The sequence below is a fragment of the Oncorhynchus mykiss genome, chromosome 8 (genome assembly GCF_013265735.2).
Source record: "Oncorhynchus mykiss isolate Arlee chromosome 8, USDA_OmykA_1.1, whole genome shotgun sequence".
In the NCBI taxonomy this organism is placed as follows: domain Eukaryota; kingdom Metazoa; phylum Chordata; class Actinopteri; order Salmoniformes; family Salmonidae; genus Oncorhynchus; species Oncorhynchus mykiss.
Genome location: NC_048572.1, coordinates 72,134,420 through 72,156,207, shown reverse-complemented (window position 1 = coordinate 72,156,207; position 21,788 = coordinate 72,134,420). Strand labels below are relative to the sequence as shown.

General features: G+C 39.3%; 3 protein-coding genes across 5 annotated transcripts; 2 read left to right on the top strand and 1 right to left on the bottom strand.

Moving 5' to 3' along the window:
• Nucleotides 1-777: 777 nt before the first annotated feature.
• LOC110530494 (HIG1 domain family member 1A, mitochondrial) lies at nucleotides 778-9,855 on the bottom strand. 3 transcript variants are annotated; one of them, XM_021613631.2, is made up of 4 exons: nucleotides 9,798-9,855; nucleotides 4,032-4,106; nucleotides 3,280-3,414; nucleotides 778-2,573 (listed from the first exon to the last, which is right to left on the bottom strand). In XM_021613631.2, exons 1-4 carry the CDS (start codon nucleotides 9,838-9,840, stop codon nucleotides 2,482-2,484), a joined length of 345 nt encoding a protein of 114 aa, XP_021469306.1. In that variant the 5' UTR covers nucleotides 9,841-9,855; the 3' UTR covers nucleotides 778-2,481. The 3 variants fall into 3 exon arrangements, with proteins under 3 accessions (XP_021469306.1, XP_021469308.1, XP_036842046.1); XM_021613633.2 differs by lacking the exon at nucleotides 9,798-9,855 and adding an exon at nucleotides 4,614-4,894; XM_036986151.1 differs by lacking the exon at nucleotides 9,798-9,855 and adding an exon at nucleotides 4,267-4,298.
• Nucleotides 5,169-7,142, top strand: LOC110530493 (atypical chemokine receptor 2). Its single transcript, XM_021613630.2, has 3 exons — nucleotides 5,169-5,516; nucleotides 5,630-5,678; nucleotides 5,787-7,142. The coding sequence occupies exon 3, from the start codon at nucleotides 5,802-5,804 to the stop codon at nucleotides 6,918-6,920; it is 1,119 nt and encodes a 372-aa protein (XP_021469305.1). The 5' UTR covers nucleotides 5,169-5,516; nucleotides 5,630-5,678; nucleotides 5,787-5,801; the 3' UTR covers nucleotides 6,921-7,142.
• An 8,164-nt stretch (nucleotides 9,856-18,019) lies between the features above and the next one.
• Nucleotides 18,020-20,525, top strand: LOC110530492 (5-beta-cholestane-3-alpha,7-alpha-diol 12-alpha-hydroxylase). The gene has a single exon (XM_021613629.2). It carries the CDS (start codon nucleotides 18,235-18,237, stop codon nucleotides 19,771-19,773), a length of 1,539 nt encoding a protein of 512 aa, XP_021469304.2. The 5' UTR covers nucleotides 18,020-18,234; the 3' UTR covers nucleotides 19,774-20,525.
• The last annotated feature ends 1,263 nt before the right edge of the window (nucleotides 20,526-21,788 follow it).

The window sequence follows — 21,788 nt, the reverse complement described above, 5'->3', positions numbered from 1 at the left end:
CACTGTCCAATTTACAGTAGCTGTTATAGTGAGTGAAAAAAATACAATGCTATTGTTTGAGGAGTGCACAACAAAAAATGTTTATCACGGCAACAGGTTTGATACATTTACCTCTGAAGGTAAATAATGTACTTACATTCAGTAATCTTGCTCTGATTTGTCATCCTGAGGGTCCCAGAGATAAAATATAGCATAGTTTTGTTTGATAAAATCCAGTTTTATATTCAAATGTAGGAACTGGGTTCTACAGTTTGGAACCCTGTTGTGTCTGGGTATGTCATTTTAGGCGTAAATTGAAAAAAAAAATTGTCAGATCCTTAAGAGGTTTTAACCCTTAACCATCTTGAATTTTAACTTCAACGGTAGTGTGGACGTCCCCCACGGATCCCGAATGGCATGGACTGTTGTTTTGGTAGTGGCGATGCACTTCCTAGTCCCATCGAATGCTATCATTTCCATGCTAACATGCTCTTCCTTGGAGGCACGCACGGCGCAACAGGGTCAAGAGGCGGGGAGAGGACCAGGCCCCGTGTCCGGTCTGATGTTTTTGCCAGACATACTGGATGATCAAATCATAGACATACAGTAGACCTACGTCATTCAATCAAACACATTACATTTTGTTTTGGCAACCTGTGTGCCTGTGCATTCAGCATTATCAGTCTACAGTTATTATTGAAATCCATAATAATCCAAGGTACATTAGAATGAGTGTGATGAAATGGGTTAATATTGTTTTCTGACTGATTTTCTAAAGTAATATTGTCATACACAACACTTGATAATTTGTATTTATTTCACACACTATTGTTGATGAATATGTTCCAGTGCACTCAACATTGGGAGAGAATGACTTATAACATAGATGGGTAAAATTTCAGCAGTTTGTAGACAATAATGCCTTAAATGCAGTTCCATCAAAGTTATGATTATAGGCCTACTGCCCAGTACTTACTCTGTATAAACAATTCAGCCATTAGCTGTGTGAGACCATTTTCTTAGAATATCAATTTATTAAGGTTCTATCAGAAAACAAAAATCACATAAGGATCTCTTTTGAGATCCTGATTTAGGTAGTCCGAGTGCCAGACCTAATAGAGTGTGTTAGCCTCTCCTATTTTCAGGTCACAGGTCACTACCACCTATTAGGGTGATGCTTTATTGCACTCATAAGTAAAGGCCATTTGACAATAGTAAGGTGCAACACATTTTTCATTGGTAAAATACAATACATAAAGATTTACTATGCAGAAATCGCAAAAATTCCAATAGTTTGTCCAATTTCAGTTTGTGACAAAACAAGCAAGTATAGTGTAGAGAATCATTGTACATTCTAAACTTCTGTGAAATGTATTTTCACATAGGCAAAAATATTGTATGTTCAGCTGTTTGAAGCTGGTGCACAAAACCGAAAGTAAAAGTCACAAAAATGAAACTTAAAAGTGGAAAGCATAGAAATAGTGCACATAGAACAGATCTACAGCTAGACTTGCTGTCAATGAGTGACATATCGATTACTCACATTTCTATGTGAATTTTGTCAGGTCACTCAAAAAGTTACACATCGCAGCTTTAATAATAGAGTGAATCTAAATAATGTAATAATCAACCAATAAAATAAAACAAATACAATAAAATACCCTTCAAAGGAAATCCAGAAAAGCATTCAGTGACGATTGGAATAGTGGTGGTTGAGCAAGACCTGTGTCCTAATAACAGCTGGCTGTCTTGTACCAACACAGTCACTTCAACTCAAACTACCCAATATCCTTTGCTGATCCAGAGCATGTTATATAGCCCTCAAACTCAAAGCCAGTTTCACTGTATTTTTTAATTGTTCCCCTTTAATCAGAGGCTGGGACAATAGGTGCATGCAATTAATTGTCAGGTAGAATAGAACCAGCAGGCTTCGGATCTCGTAGGGTAAGAGTACCCGTTTTATAGCATCAAATGGCTGTTTGCTCCTCATTTGATAACCAGATGTAACTAACATCCAATAAATATTTCATACAACATCCTGTGACCTATCCCAAAATATTGTTCTCCTAAAATCTAAAAAATGTTTTTTTAGAATGTGAGTTTCCATTACCAATTGTCCTCTAGTCAACCACGTACCTTCAACAGACTTGCATTCACAATAATCTCATACGTCATGTTTTGTGTGTCACTAAGATGCAATACCATCTCAGGTAGTTACAGTTGGCTCATATCTATGTCTCATCAAAGTGACAACCCTCAGGAAACACACACATTTTGAGGATATGGAGACTCAAAACTGAGTTGAGGTAAGGCATGGCATCTTCGTCTAAAAAGAGTGCAGTAGACATTCTTGGTGAGTGAGAATTCCTTAAAACTACCTAGTACATTAACAGGTGTGTTATATGTGGGAAAGGTGTAGATATACAATTTATGGCAAACTGAGGTAATATTAAGGGGACATACAAAATATCAATCCAAAAGAGTCCATATTCATTTATCAGGTTATTTGTGTTGAAATGCAGTCTGCTGTTGCAATGCCTTCAGTTCTTCTCTTGGCTTCACAATGTAGTCTTTGTACATGGAATAAATGACACCTGAAAAACAGAGGGAAGAAAATGTTAAATGAAGATAATTTCCAAAACTGGTACATAAAATATTACACTGTATTGGAGCTGCTGTAACTATTAAATAGGAAAGTGTACATGATTTCATACGGTATACTTTTTCATGTAACATAGCAACATAATGACGACATCTGCATCGTGAGAGGCTTTAAGACTAGTTTACATCTAGAATAAAAATGTATCAAAATAACAGTTTCCACATCCTGTGCGATCTGATCAGTAGCCAAATCTGTTTTGCGACAGATACATTTCACCAGAAACCTTACAACACTGTGCTAAAATATTTCAATTTGGCATGTGCCAGAAAACTGGTGCCTGCAACGTTAAATAACATTACAACCTCATCCAATCACAATGTGGACACATGACACATTTAAAGGTCATGTCATCAAATACAGATTTCAAGTTTAATACCAGTGGGGTGTTCCAGAAAGCAGGACCATTAAGTTACCAAGCGAACTTTGATAAATATAGCTCTTGATTTTCTAAATTATTTAGAATGCTAAACTTGAATATGGGTTGTCAAGTCAATTATTTAAAGTTTATATTTCTCAAAAATATTAAGTTATTTCATTATTTTTGGGACAGTTTGCTACCTGGCTTACTTATTGATCCTGCATTCTGGAACAGCCCCTAGGTGTCAACAGGGTCCAACAGCCTGTAATACTGTACATACCAATAGTCATAGCTCCCACCACGAATCCTTGGGCCATAACACGCATGTGGATAAGGTGCACTGACATCTTCATGTCTCCACGGCTCTTCAACTTGTAAAGTCTGTAGCCCACAATGGAAAAGAATCCTGCCATTCCTTAAAAAAAAAAAAGTTAACTTAGTACACAATATAAAGGATGACTGGACATATAGGACAATGGCAATTGAAGACATACAGTCAATATCTACATCAATAAAAAACAACCAATTTTCAGTTCCATAAAGGTGCATGAAAAAACTATGATGGATATGGGCTACAGGTGTAGTTGTGTGTGCTGTGTATATAAATGATTGGTAGTATACACTAGATGACTGACATGGGGCACTGTTTTAAAGCCACCATCTTGGCAATCCCCCACCGTCGTAAAAAAATATTTTAGTAGCAATGGAAATTAATTTGTCAATGTCTACATTTGTTTTTGCCATGTTCATTCTATTACAGAGACTTTAATGCATACTTTTACATATTATGTGAGCTAAAAATCATTTTTATCATTTTCCTTAAAGTATCATTTTTATAAAGTTCTAATGTTACTGACCGCACTACAACAACAACATACTTAATACATGTAATTTTGTCCTTGAAACATTTAATTAAAGCACTGTAGAATTGCAATCATTCCTATGGAGACTGCTTCTTCTGGGGAGTGCCAATATGGCCAATACATTGCATCAGCAATCCAGGGTTTACATACAACATTTTATACTACTCACCTATTGGGACAAAAGGATTCTCCTTCACCTTTCGCATAAACTTAGATTCTTCTTCATCATATGCAGACATCTTGGCTGAAACCAGAAAAGTATAATTACTCAGAGGTACTGTACTTTATAACATAAATCTACCAAAGACGTTATTCACAATGATTGTCTCACTACATCAACGACACAGATAATTACATTAAATATGCTATTAGCAGTCATACTATTGGAAAATATTGGGACATACTTATAGGTCTCAGTAGGCCTATTTGAGCTTGTAAAACCTACAACAACAAACGTAATCAATAACTTGAAGTAGAAGTTCAGATATCAGTAACATGGTGTTCTCTTGGGAAATACAGTAAAACGTCGACTTATTTCAAGGACTGTCAGGATGTAACCTAATAGTTAATATCAGATATTAAAGCAATGTGATAATTGAATACAGAATAACTTTTGGCCTAGCTATATAAGAGTTCCCACGTCAAGGACACTTTTGAATGAAAGTCAAAGGGAACTGTTTCATAGTAAATATCACTTGTGATACCCTAAATAAAGACAACATCCGACATTAGAATTAACATTTATTCTTACCGTTTTGTCAAACTTCTATTGAAGATAATGGATCCGGACTGATTATGTATGCGCTACACACCAAATAGACAACGCGCTGTCCTTACATCGAGCTACTCAAACAGCAGTCCAAAATTAAGTAACATTTTCACACACGTGACGTAGGCTGTCTTTTTCCATTGAATTATCTCACACGTTTAGCCAATAAAAACCTCTCAACCTTTTTAAATTAATTTGTTCAATCTCTTGATTATTATCCCTTGTTAATGGTACATTTTATTATGGCCTTTCCCTGGAAAATAATAAACTCGAGTTGCAAATAAACTAAATCGTTCCCAGAATAAAATCTGTATGAATTGTAGTTCGGGGGGAATTACAAAATCGGTTTTGACGGAGCATATACCTCCAAAAAAACGTGTTTAATTCCATGATATACACATGTGTATGTATGTATTTAAGGATCAGAGTATACATTTATTTTTGAGCTACTTACATTTTAAACGTCGTCTTAAAGTTTATTGGAACGCCATTTCCCAGAGTGCGGTGTGTTAAAATAGCTTGTCTCATCCAATGTGCGCATTCCCCACGTGCTAGAACAGAATGTGCGCTAGTTATTTTGGATCTCGTGCTGTGAATCGATTTGCATGAAATGATTATCTTATACAACTCAAATATCTATCATAGGTTTATAGACATTGATAGAATTGACTAAAAACACAGATGGTTCATGTTTTAAATATTTAAAATAATAAACGTCTATACCCTATCTATGCATAAAATAGATTCAAGTTAGGTCTATAGAGGTATAGGTCTAGAGGTAAATCGTTGAGTCGTTGAGTTCAACAGATGCTGTATTTTGAGTTTCCATTAAGAGCACAAAAAAACAACAGGATTTTACATACCTCTTATACGTAAGAGGAAGAGGTAATGACAAATACCAGGAAACAGAGGAATGCCTTCTTACTTCAGACAAACTGCTTACTTTGTCATACCTATAGTGCTTATTACTTAAATGCTCTTTTGTATTGCTGGAACAGAACTTTAACTACTGGCTTTTAGGATTTCAGAAACACTTTTTTTCCAGAGGTAAGCCTACCCTACTGCATGCATAAAACATCATAGAGGAAAGTTGTTTCTTCTTCTTGACGGTATATCATCTGTCTGACGTCTGTATTTCACATTTCTCCTCCTTAGATATACAAGAGGATAATGGATTTAAACATCCCCGAACTGAGTGATGACTATAATTACAGCCATTATTATGACTATGGAGATGAACCATTGGATGGCTTTGGACTTTGTGAAAAAGCACACGTCAAAGTATTTGGAAGAATTTTTCTACCCGTCTCTTACATTATCATTTGCACCCTCAGCATTATAGTAAATATACTTTTTATTTCAACTTTAATCAAATCCAAACATCATAGAAAAACATTTCCTATGAATATGGCAATTTCTGATATGTTGTTTGCATTAACACTCCCTTTTTGGGCAGTGTATGCCCACAATGAATGGATATTTGGCAATGATTCCTGCAAGACAGTTACTGCGATTTACATCACTACTTTGTACAGCAGTATCCTGTTCATCACTTGTATAAGTGTGGATAGGTATTTAGGTGTAGTATGGACTCTTTCCAGCTGGAACCACTGTACACCTATGGAAAACACCTTAGTGAGCTTTGTGGTGTGGAGCCTCTCCATCTTAGCAGCAGCTCCACATTGGACCTTCGTTCAGGAACAAGAGTTTCACGGCCAGAAGATTTGCATGTACCCTTTTGGAGAGGAAAATCACTTGCCTCTGTGGAAGATTCTCATGAAGTTTCAGCTGAACGTCTTTGGGTTTCTCACACCTTTTCTGATCATGCTCTTCTGCTACCTGCGAGTCTGCTGTGCTGTAGCGAAGGTTAAAGTGGGACCGAGACGAAAGAGTCTGAAATTGGTCATGATAGTTGTTGTGGTATTTTTTGTGTTATGGTTCCCGTACAACATTGTGTCCTTTTTACACTCCTTGCAACACTTGCATGTGATTTCTAATTGTGCCACAAGCCTACATCTGGATTTCGCCATTCAGGTTACAGAGGTCATTGCCTATAGCCATGGTTTTGTAAATCCCATTGTGTATGCCTTTGTCAACAAGAGGGTTTGGAAGGGCTTTGCTACGATGTGTGGGGGGAAATGCAGAAGAAGAACCAGTGATGAGTATGTGCTGGAGTGCTCCGATAGCACAAAGTCCATGTCAGTTCAGAGTGGAGTGATAGAGTTACAAGCAGTTCAGAGCTACCTAGAGAATAATACTCATCAACCAACAAACACAGAGCAGAGATAATCCTCCATAAGAGTTGGAATGGCTTTGCACAAATAACTGTTTACATTATAACATGTTAACTATACCTGGGAAGTTAAGTGGATTATTTACAATCACTCTCTATTTACAGTGTGTTTGTGTCCTTCTATTCCTTGTATTCATATACAGTATATCATTGTACAAATAGGGGGGGGGGGGGGGATATATTGGCAAAATACAAGACAATAAAGATGTTTAATAGTTGAGCAGTTTTTTTGCTATCACAAAGTGTACTGAATAAAATGAAGAAATAAAATAAAGTCACTCAGCATATGTGTGACACCAGTTAAACCTCTTGGCTATCTTACAAGGATAAAGTGGTGTCCTCCCTTCCTGTAACTCATAATTTCATAATGCCAGTACAGATTTTTTTTTTTAAATCAGGGCTATGTACAGTGCATTTGAAAAGTGTTCAGACCCTTTGACTTTTTCCACATTTTGTTACATTACAGCCTTATTCTAAAATGTATTAAATTATTTTTTTCCTCATAAATCATAAATCCCCATAATGACAAAACAAAAACAAGTTTTTAGAAATGTTTGCAAATGTAAAAAACAGAAATACCTTATTTACATAAGTATTCAGATCCTTTGTTATGAGACTCAAAATTGAGCTCAGCTGCATCCTGTTTCCATTGATCATCCTTGAGATGTTTCTACAACTTGATTGGAGTCAACCAGTGGTAAATTCAATTGATTGGACATGATTTGGAAAGGCACACACCTGTCTTTATAAAGGTCTGCCAGTTGACAGTGCATGTCAGAGAAAAAACCAAGCCATGAAGTCGAAGGAATTGTCCATACAGGATTGTGTCGAGGGACAGATCTGGGGAAGGCACCAAAACATTTCTGCAGCATTGACGGTCCCCAAGAACAAAGGGGCCTCCATCATTCTTAAATGGAAGAAGTTTTGAACCACCAAGACTCTTCCTAGAGCTGTCCGCCCGGATAAACTGTGCAATCGGGGGAGAAGGGCCTTTGTCAGTTCCTCTGGGAAGATGGGAGAACCTTACAGAAGGACAACCATCTCTGCAGCACTCCACCAATCAGGCCTTTATGGTAGAGTGGCCAGACGGAAGCTACTCCTCAGTAAAAGACACATGACAGCCCGCTTAGAGTTTGCCAAAAGGCACCTAAAGGACTCAGACAATGAGAAACAAGATTCTCTGGCCTGATGAAACCAAGATTGAACTCTTTGGCCTGAATGCCAAGCTTCACGTCTGGAGGAAACCTGGCACCATCCTGCTGTGGGGATGTTTTTCAGCAGCAGGAACTGGGAGACTAGTCAGGATCAAGGGAAAGATGAACGGAGCAAACTGTAACAGGGTTATATTGGTGATTCCCCTTGCCACTTTATTGTTAAGCCAATGGGTTTTTGGTTTGCGTTTGTCTTGCCTTCACCTACTCAACATGGCATCTTATTGGCTGGTTTGCGTAGCTTGCTTACGAGGGGGGATGTTCCAGTTAGAATCGTCCCAGTGAACAAGCACCAAACCAGCGGTAAGTTGTTGGTTGCAAAGCACTGTACATCAAAAGTGATTTTTATACTCTCAAGTGATGATTTAAATGTACAATTTATATCAAATTGTTTGTAAATGTTATTCGAACATCACACATAAGATGCAGCGGTTTTTGGAGAATATTTGTTGTGCATTTTGTTGTAGAGAATTCCCGCCAGTATTAGCTAGCAACTTACTGTGTCTGGTGGGGGGGTTCATATATTTTGTACAGTGCGTGAGTGCAGAGTTGGATGGTGAGACGTGCATTGCATGACGTGCAATTTTGTGTCGTTCTTATCAGGTACATTGTTAAATATATATTGTATATTGTAATTGTATTATTTTGGTAACTACCCCAGTGAACAAGCACCAAACCAGCGTGCGTGAGTGCAGAGTTGGATGGTGAGATGTGCATTGCATGACGTGCAATTTTGTGTCGTTCTTATCAGAATAAAGCTACATGACTGGTGCTACATGTTGGAGTTCCGTGTCGATGACTGATTGTACACAACGCAAGACGAGTACTGTTACAAAAGTACAGAGCAGTCCTTGATGGATACATGCTCTAGAGCACTCAGTACCTCAGAGTGGGATGAAGATTCACCTTCCAACAGAACAATATCCCTAAGCACACAGACAAGTCTCTGAATGTCCTTTGAGTGGCCCAGCCACAGCCTGGACTTGAACACGATTTAACATCCTCTGGAAAGACCTGAAAAAAGCTTTGCAAGGGGTCTGAATACTTTCCGAATGCACTGTATCTAGGTAGAGGATATCTACCATATTCAAGGAATATATGTATAAAACTGCTAAAAATCTCAATGTAGTCTACCGCATCAGATTTTTAAAATTTTGTTTAAAAGTCATTTGTAACAGACTATTCCCGAGGAGGTATTCTAAGGTCATAGTGGTAAGAAAGCAACTTTGACCCATCAGACTTTCCACCCCAATTCCTGCCAGGACAGAACACAATCACTGAAAAGTAGACCCAATTGAATAACTCTAAAATGTCTCTTAGAAGACTGTCAATAATATGCAAACAACATGGACCATAGTACTGTGACCCCTAATTCCTGACAGCAGAACAAGACACAATCACTGATAAGTAGACCCAAAGAGATTGAACTATTCTAAAATATCCGCTAGATTAGAAGACAGTCAATAATATTCAAACCACATGGTATTTTTTGGCCATATGACAAAATAGCTCAGTTTTCCTTCAGATCCTTTTCAAAATAATGTGATTTCATATACTACAGGGGTTATATTGTCAAGATACTGACAATAAAGATGTTTATTAGTTGAATTTTATTTTTTGCTATCACACAGTGTAATGAATATTTAAAAATGTGGCACTCACCATAATAGTTTATAAAACTGCTACGAATCTCAGCCCACAGCATTTAATTTCTTATGTAAGTAATTTGTCACAGAGACATCTCAATTCCTGTTTCCCCAAGAGGTACTTCAATGTTCATCATAGGGGTATGGAACAAAACAGGATGCAACTTTGACCCATCAGACTTTCCACTCCAATTCCTGCCAGGACACAATCACTGACAAGTAGTCTCTAAGAGAGTATACTACAACATGGAAACAACATGGACCTTTTTTCTGTGGCCCCTATTTAAAGAAGAATGTATGATCAACGGTGGTATAGATACACATGGCGTGGCTTAACTTAACCACACACCCGAGTAGTGTACAGCAGTAGGGTATTCTCATTACTCCCATGTAATTAGTCAAACTTTGGCGGTATCCGCTGCAAACAACTGGCACTTTTGGTCGTTTCAATAAACGTTTTCAGCAGCCAGCCTCACATGTCGTATTTAACTTACTTGGCGGTCACAACAACACGTTATTTGCAAGATACTTATTCTGCCACTCTAATCGTCTCTTTGGCTGATAATCGAGACGTACATTCCATGCGACAGTCTATCTGTTCATGCTAATATTTTTACGTTTCGAATGAAAGGGTTTTTAGGAATGATGTAGTTTGTTGATTAAGACGTAAGTATGAAGTATGAAAAATGACCAGCCAAGTCTATCCTAAGTGTTCATAGAATGAATAAAAAAAATGAATACAGCAGTTGTCGGGTTATGAATAAAGTAAGTCATTTAAGATATATGAGTAACGGGAGTACCCTATGGCTGTATCCTACTCGGGGGCATGTTCATGTTAAGCCCTGCCTCGCTGTGTGTATCTATAGCAAAATAAATGTACCCTATCATTTTTGGCCAGATGGCATGTCCCATGACAAAATAACTCAAGTTTTCCTTCAGATCCTTTTCAAAATAATGTGATATCATATACAGGGGTTATATTGTCAAGATACTGACAATAAAGATGTTTATTAGTTGAACTTATATTTTTGGATATCACACAGTGTAATGAATAATACAACAATTGTCACTCACCATAATAGTTTATAAAACTGGTACACATCTCAATGTAGCTACAGAATTGTGTTATGTAAGTAATTTGTCACAGAGACGTCTCAATTCCTGTTTCCCCAAGAGGTACTTCAATGTTCATCATAGGGGTATGGAACAAAACAGGATGCAACTTTGACCCATCAGACTTTCCACTCCAATTCCTGCCAGGACACAATCACTGACAAGTAGTCTCTAAGAGAGTATACTACAACATGGAAACAACATGGACCTTTTTTCTGTGGCCCCTATTTAAAGAAGAATGTATGATCAATGGTGGTATAGATACACATGGCAAGGCGTGGCTTAACGTAACCACACACCCGAGTAGTGTACAGCAGTAGGGTATTCTCATTACTCCCATGTAATTAGTCAAACTTTGGCGGTATACGCTGCAAACAACTGGCACTTTTGGTCGTTTCAATAAACGTTTTCAGCAGCCTCACATGTCGTATTTAACTTACTTGGCGGTCACAACAACACGTTATTTGAAAGATACTTATTCTGCCACTCTAATCGTCTCTTTGGCTGATAATCGAGACGTACATTCCATGCGACAGTCTATCTGTTCATGCTAATATTTTTACGTTTCGAATGAAAGGGTTTTTAGGAATGATGTAGTTTGTTGATTAAGACGTAAGTATGAAGTATGAAAAATGACCAGCCAAGCCTATCCTAAGTGTTCATAGAATGAATAAAAAAATGAATACAGCAGTTGTCGGGTTATGAATAAAGTAAGACATTTAAAATATATGAGTAACGGGAGTACCCTATGGCTGTATCCTACTCGGGGGCGTGTTCATGTTAAGCCCTGCCTCGCTGTGTGTATCAATAGCAAAACAAATGTATACTATCATTTTTGGACAGATGGGGGCGGCATGTCACAAGAGAAATTAACGCGGATCCTTTCTAAAATTATGTGTTTCTAAGCTCCTCGCTGACAAGATAGTATAGTGTGATGTTTATGGTATTCTCTCTTTTCCTCAATCATCACTCAGGGTTTCAAAGTGTTATCATGGTGAAGGAAGTCCATGCTTAGTACGTTGCCACCCCACAGTTAAACTTAAAGTGGCACTCCAGTGACCTCTTCTAGTCATTTAACAGCTGATTTACTTAAAAGGCGCATCTCTAAAGGTGGTCCAAGTAAGTCATGACGTGGTACAAGTTTTAAACATTGTAACATGAGGCTGTTAGCATAAGAATGACCAATTCATAACACATTGTTGGATGTTCTGAATATTTGTTAATACTGTCTCTAATACCACAATGTCTTTCTGAACATCACAAATGTAGGGTTGTTCTCTTTTGCTCCTCTAGTGTTCCTCAAGCAAGGTGGGAGGCCGGTGACATCACACAAATACAATGAGACCAACTCCTGAATGCCTTGAAGTTTGCAGTTGTCTAAAACACACTATTTTGCTCAAAATGTATTTGACCCTTTAACGTGTGTACTTTACTGTATTTATACTTGGGATATCGCTTTTCAACTGTAAAAGTAAAACAATCGTTGGAGGATGTCTTTAGGGTTTGAAGTCCATGGACTTTCACACATCCAAATGAGTCCATACTACGTACACTGTAGTGAAATGTAAACTTGGAGGGTGAGTGTTTCAATGTTTCACAAATTACTATTTTTCGATCCAAAATATTATACTTTTCCTGTTTTCTACATTTCAGCAGCACATCAATTCCTCTTTCTAAATTGTTATGGCACCTACATTTGTGATGTTCAGAAAGACATTGTGGTATTAGAGACAGTATTAACAAATATCCAGAACATCCAACAATGTGTTATGAATTGGTCATTCTTATGCTAACATCCTCATGTTACAATGTTTAATAAAAAATAAAAAAAATCAGTTACAATGTAAGTAAATATGAAACTCCCTGAAAGTTGATTTCAATGGCCTAGAGTTAGTTTCCCTTTCAGGAAGAGAGCAGTTTTTCACAATATACTTATCTTTTAGATAAAGCGTACCTTGATACGTGGTAAAGATGTCATCTGCCTGTAACATTGTTGAGGGAAAAAAGAACACACTGTTTTTATCACACACAAGATAGAGATCTGAATGTATTGTAAAAGTACTTAGGGGAATCTGGGGCTAAAAGTAACACAGGGTCAGGTGTAACAGCTAAATAACTCAAATATGAAAGCCAGGTAGAAAGCTGTCATTCAATGTGCTAGTGATTGGTTAGTGTCTACATACCTGAGAAGTTTTAGGAGTACTCATAAATATTCTACATATAAATCATATATCATTTTTAGCAATATGAAGAGGTATTTTTATTGATAGAGTTGATGATAAAGTATTGCTCAGATTACACTCAAATTAGTAATTGGGGTCAGTTGTAACACATGTTACAATTTACCCCTTTCCTAAAGTGTATGCTATTTTATATAGTATTTAGAAACATTTACATAATGACATTTTAAAAAAAAATATGTTTTAATTTCTTTTTTTTTTTCTTCTTTTTTTTACCCCTTTTTCTCCCCAATTTCGTGGTATCCAATGTAGTACCTACCATCTTGTCTCATCGCTACAACTCCCGTACGGGCTCGGGAGAGACGAAGGTTGAAAGTCGTCCGTCCTCCGATACACAACCAAGCACTGCTTCCAACCCGGAAGTCAGCCGCACCAATGCGCCGGAGGAGACACCGTGCACCTGGCCACCTTGGTTAGCGCACACTGCGCCCAGCCCGCCACAGGAGTCGCTGGTGTGCGATGAGACAAGGACACCCCTACCGAACAAGCCCTCCCTAACTCGGGCGACGCTAGGCCAATTGTGCTTCGCCCCACGGACCTCCCGGTCGTGGCCGGTTACGACAGAGCCTGGGCGCGAACCCAGGGACTCTGATGATGGCACAGCTAGCGCTGCAGTACACCCCCACGCTATCATACCTCCTCCTCCATGCTTCACAGTTGGAACCAGACATGTGGAGATCATCTGTTCACCTACTCTGCGTCTCACAAAGATATGGCGGTTGGAACCAAAAATCTCAAGGACAGATTTCTACCGGTCCATTTCATGTGTTTCTTGGCCCAAGCCAGTCTCTTCTTATTATTGGTGTCCTTTAGTAATGGTTTCTTTGCAGCAATTCGACCATGAAGGCCTGATTCATGCGGTCTCCTCTGAACTGTCGATGTTGAGATGTGTCTGTTACTTGAACTCTGAAGCATTTATTTGGGCTGCAATTTCTGAGGCTGGTAACTCTAATGAATGTATCCTCTGCAGCAGAGGTAACTCTGGGTCTTCCTTTCCTGTGACGGTCCTCATGAGAGCCAGTTTCATCATAACGCTTGATGGTTTTTGCAACTGCACTTGAAGACACCTTCAAAGTTCTTGAAATATTGACTGACCATGTCTTATACTAATGATCGACTGTCATTTCTCTTTGCTTATTTGAGCTGTTCTTACCATAATATGGACTTGGTCTTTTACCAAATAGGGCCATCTTCTGTATACCACCTATACCTTGTCACAACACAACTTATTGGCTCAAACGCATTAAGAAGGAAAGAAATTCAAAAAATTAACTTTTAACAAGGCACACCGGTTAATTGAAATGCATTCCAGGTGACTACCTCATGAAGCTGGTTGAGAGTGTACAAAGCTGTCATCAAGCCAAAGGGTGGCTACTTTGAAGAAGTTTAACACTTTTTTGGTTACTACATGATTCCATATGTGTTATTTCATAGTGTTGATCTCTTCACTATTATATTACTATTATTACTATTAATGAAAACGGGTCAGGAGATATACTTGTTCAAAGTTTGGTAGGGGACAAAAAGTCTAATTTGCAGAGTTTATAGGTTCTTATGGGCAGCCCCCCTCTCTGATTCAGGTTAATTACGGAGACAAATTTTGGTTGAATTTATTCAGTTGTTCAACTGACTAGATATCCTTTTACTAATGTACGGACAGAGACAGATCCATAGTCCCCCTCTCACTTTCATAGTGGGGGACAATTACCCATAATTTTTACCATTGAAGACAGTGTTACATCTAATCCTGCAGCCTGTTACATTTAACTCCATCCATAGGGTCAATTGTAACATTTCACCTCCGCCGCTCTTGGTTGAATTGTAAATGACTGTGTAAGGGGTGCGTAACCGGTGGCAGGGAAGTCAGACGCAGGAGAGCAGAACTAGGTAATAGCCGGAGCAGTTTAATAGCAAAACCAACGGTCTAATTGTCAAAGGAATTTAACAATTCCTATATGTGTTCATTAACCAATTCAATTAAAATCATCAGTCTGTTTCTAAGAATGTGTAAGATCCTTATTTGCATGAAATAGACAGAGACCAGTCTATTAAAATTAGCCAATAGTATTTATTCTCGGAGCACGCTGCTCATAGAACCATGTACAACAGCTTATATTTCACATATGACATCATAGGTTATAAAAGGTATCTCCTCCTCTCGACCAGAACAAAGCAGGTTCAAAAGTTCATTCCAACTTACTAGCGCACATACATGACACACAATATATCTGCATTATCTCCTGAAGTCTCACCACAGTTTATTACCACTTAGCAGACAATTCCAGATACGGAAAACCTGGAGGGGCTCTCGCTGTCTTATTTGATCGCCACAGAGTTATAGTTGAGTTGGCTCAAACATAGGTTAATGATTCTCTTTGCTTACTTTAGACCTTCTCAAATAGTGGGGCGCGCCCCCCTGGGGGGGCTCGGAGCGATGCCAGGAGGGGCGCGTGTGACCCCGGGGAACATGCTTTTTTTGCCGCAGGGAGTAGTTTTTTTGTTGCACCGAACAAGAGCACACATCACAGAGCAGGAGATATGAAGTGCAGATAACAAACCCTTAAGAGACACCATGGAAAAATATTTAACAGGGATGAAAAGAAAGGCGGAGAGAGACGGAGATATTGAGACAAACGTAAGTCTCCCGAAAGCTAAGACGAGGAAATATGACGAAGCCTATGTAGCGCTTGGCTTCACTGTGACTACGGTGGGAGACGAGGAAAGACAGGTATGTTTACTGTGTCTAAAAATGTTGGCAGCGGACAGCATCAAGCCAAATAAATTAAGGCGTCACTTAAAGACATTACACCCCAATCACGCTGATAAGCCGCTTGAGTTTTTTCAGCGAAAATTTGCAGAATATTGCCAACAATCATCCCGCTTTGTGAATGCTACTTCAGTAAACCAGCGAGCACTGTTAGCATCATATAAGGTGGCGTACCAAATTGCTCAGTTAAAAAAAAAACACTCCATAGCAGAGGAGCTGATACTGCCTGCGGCATTAGACATGGTCACTGTCATGCTGGATGACGCAAGTGCTGCAAAAATAAAAGTACTTTCCTGAAAACAGTTCCCAATATGACTGGGTGAGAGATCCTTTCAATGCACCAACTCCAACTAGTTTCAGCTCTGCAGAGGAGGACCAGTTCAATGATATGATGTCTGACTCCACATTGAGACTGAGGTTCACATCACAGACACTGAGTGAATTCTGGAGAGGCAGTATCCACTCTTAGGGCAGAGGGCCATGGGCATTCTTCTTCCTTTTGCAACAACTTATCTTTGTGAGACTGGCTTCTCTGCTGTTGCTGCACTGAAGACCAAGTACAGGTCCCAGCTAAACATTGAGCAGGAGCTGAGAGTTGCAGTATCATGCTTCAAACCCCTCTTCGAAAAGCTGTGCTCATTTAGATTTTTTAAAAATCAGCACAAATTGTTTTATTCATTTTTGTTTTATAGAGTTAATGTTGCTGATCAATTTGAATTTATTAATTATATTTTATTTTATTTTTCAGTATCAAATACAATGGATACAATGTTATGCAGAGATGTACTTATAACAATTTTATAGACAAATGATACTATTTCCAGTCGCGGCGGAGAGTTGGGGGGCGCGAAATGTTTACTTCTTCCTAGGGGGGGCGTAACAGAAAATAATTGAGAAGCACTGCCTTAGACACACACACACATTATAAATCAGATATAGTAAAACAGGGTAGAATTCAATTAGTTATAGTTATAGTTAAATGTATACATTGTTTAGCCATTAACTTTGATAAAATTAATTACAATAATGAATAACAAGACATGGGTAACAAAACCAGTCGCGCACCAGTCAACATGTGCACAAGCACGTACAATAAACAATCCACACAAAGACATGGGGGGAACAGAGGGTTAAATACACAACACTAAATGAGGGAATTGAGAAACAGGTGTATAGGAAAACATGACAAAACAAATGGAAAATTAAAAGTGGATCGGCGATGGCTAGAAGACCAGTGACGCCGACCTCCGAACGCCGCCCAAACAAGGAGAGGAACCGACTTCGGTGGAAGTCATGACAGACTGGTATGTGTGTAATGGTAGCTGAGACATGTATGTTGTGTGTATAATATTTTTTATTTATCTAACTCAAACAATCTTTTGATAAATAAACAAAAGGCAAAAAGTTTTACTTTTAGCCCCGGTCTCTCTTTGTATTTGAACTCAAACCATTAAGGACACGGGGACTATCAATCCTATATTTCAAATACTGTATGTAAAAGGAGGATTATTAAACACAATTATTGTACATTTCTAAATATTTAACACTTAAATCAAATCAAAAATCTAATTTTATTGGTCACATACACATGGATAGCAGATGTTAATGTGAGTGTAGCGAAATGCTTGTGCTTCTAGTTCTGACCGTGCAGTAATATCTAACAAGTAATCTAACAATTTCACGACAAGTGTAAAGGGATGAATAAGAATATGTACATATAAATATATGGATGAGCGATGTCCATGTGGCATAGGCAAAATGCAGTAGATGGAATAGAGTACAGTATATACATATGAGATGAGTAATGTAGGGTATGTATACATTATATAAAGTGGAATTGTTTAAAGTGACTAGTGATACATTTATTACATCCAATTTTACATCAAATTTTACTTACTGTAATATGCAATTATATCAGTGTATTGACCTTAATACCTAATGATTCAACAAACTTGCAACAGCAAGGACTGTTCTGTACTTTTGGGTAGTGCGCAATCTAGTTACTCATTAACTGCTGACAAGGACATCATAGTTTCATCACTGCATGGTTAGATCTGTCCATGTACGGTACAAAATGTTTACATTATATTCTTTCCAAAAGTTTAGACATTTTTGGCTACGGTACTGAACATAGCTGAGTGTTGTAAAAGAAAGTGACTAAAACAGTCCAAAACACCAAAGTCTATAGTGGTTCCCTGAGCCTGTAAAAGTGATTTAGTAAACTAAGGGGACTCCCACAGTGCTTAGGGAAGGGGAGGAGCATGGCTATCTTCAACACAAAGGAATTGAATCTGTGCCCCAGACTGGCTCAGTGAGAACGAAGAGGAAAGAACATGGGCGTTTTGCTTCCAATCCTTCTGGCTTTGCTAGCTTCTGTCCTAGGAGGTCTCTACTTCCTTGGGGCCTTCAGGCAGCGTCGACCCGGGGAACCCCCACTGGACCGGGGCCCAATCCCCTGGCTGGGCCACGTCCTGGAGTTCCGTAGGGACACTGCAATGTTTCTGGAGAGAATGAAGAGGAAGCATGGGGATATTTTCACCATACAGCTGGGAGGATTATATTTCACATTCCTCATGGACCCTCTGTCCTTCGGGACGGTCGTGAAGGAGGCTCGCGCCAAGCTGGACTTCACCAAATTCGCAGAGCAGCTGGTGCAGAAAGTGTTTGGTTACCACTCCATGGAGAATGACCACAAGTTTCTGCAGATGTCTAGCAACAAGCACCTGATGGGGGATGGTTTAGTGGTAATGACACAGGCCATGATGAGCAACCTACAGAATCTAATGCTGCACAGTGTAGGGACAAAGCATGATATAAATAAGACCTGGAATGAGGATGGCCTGTTCAACTACAGCTACAATATTGTCTTCAGGGCAGGCTACCTGGCTCTGTTTGGTAACGAGACACCCAAATCCCCGGGGAGCTTAGAGAAAGCCAAAGAGGTCGACAGAGAGGAGTCCCAGGAGCTCTTCCGTGAGTTTCGTAAGTACGACCAGCTCTTCCCCAATCTGGCCTACGGGGTCCTGCCTCCGGGGGAGAAGAGGGAGGCAGAGAGGCTGAAAAGGTTGTTCTGGAACATGCTGTCAGTGCAGAAGATGAAGACTAAGGATAACATCAGTGGCTGGGTGCGCGAGCAGCAGCAGTTGAGGGAAGAGCATGGCATGGAGGACTTCATGCAGAACAGGTACATGTTCCTCCTCCTCTGGGCTTCCCAGGGGAACACCGGCCCTGCTGCCTTCTGGCTTCTCCTTTACCTCATGAAGCACCCAGAGGCCATGAAGGCTGTGCAGGGGGAGGTGGAGGAGGTTCTGAAGGAGACAGACCAGGAGGTGAAGCACGGTGGACCCCTCATCGACCTGACCCGGGACATGCTGCTGAAGACGCCCATTCTGGACAGCGCTGTGGAAGAGACCCTCCGCCTCATTGCTGCCCCTGTCCTCACCAGGGCCGTGCTCCAGGACATGTCCCTCAGGATGTCTGACGGAAATGAGTACCGCATCAGAGAGGGAGACAGGGTGGCCCTCTTCCCTTACACCGCTGTTCATATTGACCCAGAGGTCCACCCCGACCCACTCACCTTTAAATACGACCGCTTCCTGACCCCAGAGGGGGGTAAAAAAACAGATTTTTACAAAGGTGGGAAGAAGTTGAAGTACTACAACATGCCGTGGGGTGCTGGGATCACCATGTGCCCTGGGCGCTTCTTTGCCACCAACGAGCTGAAGCAGTTTGTCTTCCTCATGCTCACGTACTTTGACTTTGAGCTCAAGAACCCAGAGGAAAAGATACCTGATATTGACATAAAGCGCTGGGGCTTTGGGTCCATGCAGCCAACCAAAGACATCCAGTTTAGATACAGACTCAGGTTTTAAAACTGAGTGACTGACATGAACCAGCCATTAACAACACTTTGAATGTAAATGTCAATTTTCCGAGCTGTTAATTTAATGTTGATTATTATAAACTAGCTTGCGCCTAAACATGACTTTATCTAGAGTACATAGTACAGCAACAAGTGGTACAGTATTACAATACTGGATATAATTGTTGTATTTATTAGAGGAGAAATCATCAACTTTGTCTCTCAAAAAAAATATCTTTAAGGATTCGTTTTGAGTCAGCTGGAAATCAGACATTGCAAAATGGAAAGCTGACATGAGTAGAAAAAAATAAAGACTGTAAAGCTGGTTAACAGATAGTATTAGAAATGCACAGATGATCAGAACCAACTACATGTAGGAGTTGAGTTGACAATTATTTTAAGATGTGAGAAGAAGTGTACTAGATTGCAAGGGCCTACCCACTGGGGAGCCAGGCCGACACACTGAGGAGCCAGCCCCAGTGAATCAGATTGTACATTAATAGGGTTCAGAGCTTTCACCTGGATTCACATGGTCGGTCAATATTATAGAAAGAGCAGATGTTCCTAATGTTTTGTACACTCAGTGTATGTCACAGTGCTTCTATGGCTATATACACCATGCCACTGCCTATTTAATTTGTTCATTTAGCAAACAAGACAGAACCATTGCTCTTTGAAAAACATTGTAATGTTAAGCATTACATCTTTGTGTTTTTTTCCTCCTGTCAAATGTAATAAAATATGCTTTTAAAGCCTTGATTGTCATACAAGTCTTATTGTGCACATGAAATGTGGCCTTGCATGTATTGGCAGAGGTGAAGCTAAGTGAGCAATGACCTAGGACTCTGGGAAACTGTGTCGATCAATACTATAGCCTAGCTCCCATAGATGTGCCCTGAGAAACGCTCAGGTGTACTGCGAAACCTGCCTCTAATGCATTGGTAGAGACTGTCTGGAGTTATTTGGGGTTGAAGCATCCCACAGATTCAACACATAGCTCCCCAACAGCTAAACTAGTAAGCTAGATATAAGGAAGCTTTGTGAAATGCTAAGCTTGCTAAGCTTACTGTGCACATAAAAGGGTGATGCATACTCCTACAAGTGTCCTAGGGCAACCAGTGGACACAAAGGGCAAATGTGGAAATCAGTCCAAGGTTACTAAAGTTTCTCCCATACTCAGGAAAAAAGTATTGGTTAATAAGGTTGTAGAGTATATTCTCACTTTAGTTTAACATTATGGCCTTCAACCATAATAATAAAATATAAAACATAGAAAACATCAAGCCTAAAATTCAGATCGAATTAATTGTATTTCTGAAAATAGACCAATATTAGCCTGGGATGGCTTCTAACAGACCCCATAACAGACAAGTAATAGGGTTACTTGAATTAGGCTTCTTATTAATGCTGGGCAGCCCAACATGGCAGGGAAATATACTGAACTTCAGCCTCCATAGTGCTGCCTGCCTTGTGTTCAACAATATGGGCCATGATTCCTGAACACTGCATATAGTGTGATTGTACTGTAATGCCTGGGGCAAGATAATCATCAGTTCCAACAGAGAATATTTACTCCTGTTTTTTCATTGGCAATTTACAACTGAGCTCTGGGAACTAGGCCTGGTACTGAAGACCTGTTTACAAAAGTAAACAGCTTGAATTTGTATTGTGCTAGCAATAATAATGCACAATATGATCATCTTTGAAGCTTGTTGTGCCCTTTGAAAGACACTGTCATTTATTCCAGTTTGATTACCTTCATTCTTGATAAATCCACACTATGACATTTTCAATAGTTGAATCTTTCTGACAGCTCTGTCTAAACCATGAGAGACAAAAAGGTTCCGTTGGTCTGTATTCTACCTTTGATAAGGCGTACATTTGATGTAATATTAACAAATTGTCTTATGGCCAAACTACATGATGGACTCTTATGTTAAGTTTATAATGTACATTGATAATTACAGAAAATGTAGAAACTACATTGGAAAGAAAGAGGAAAAACTACTGTTCATATAATTGAAA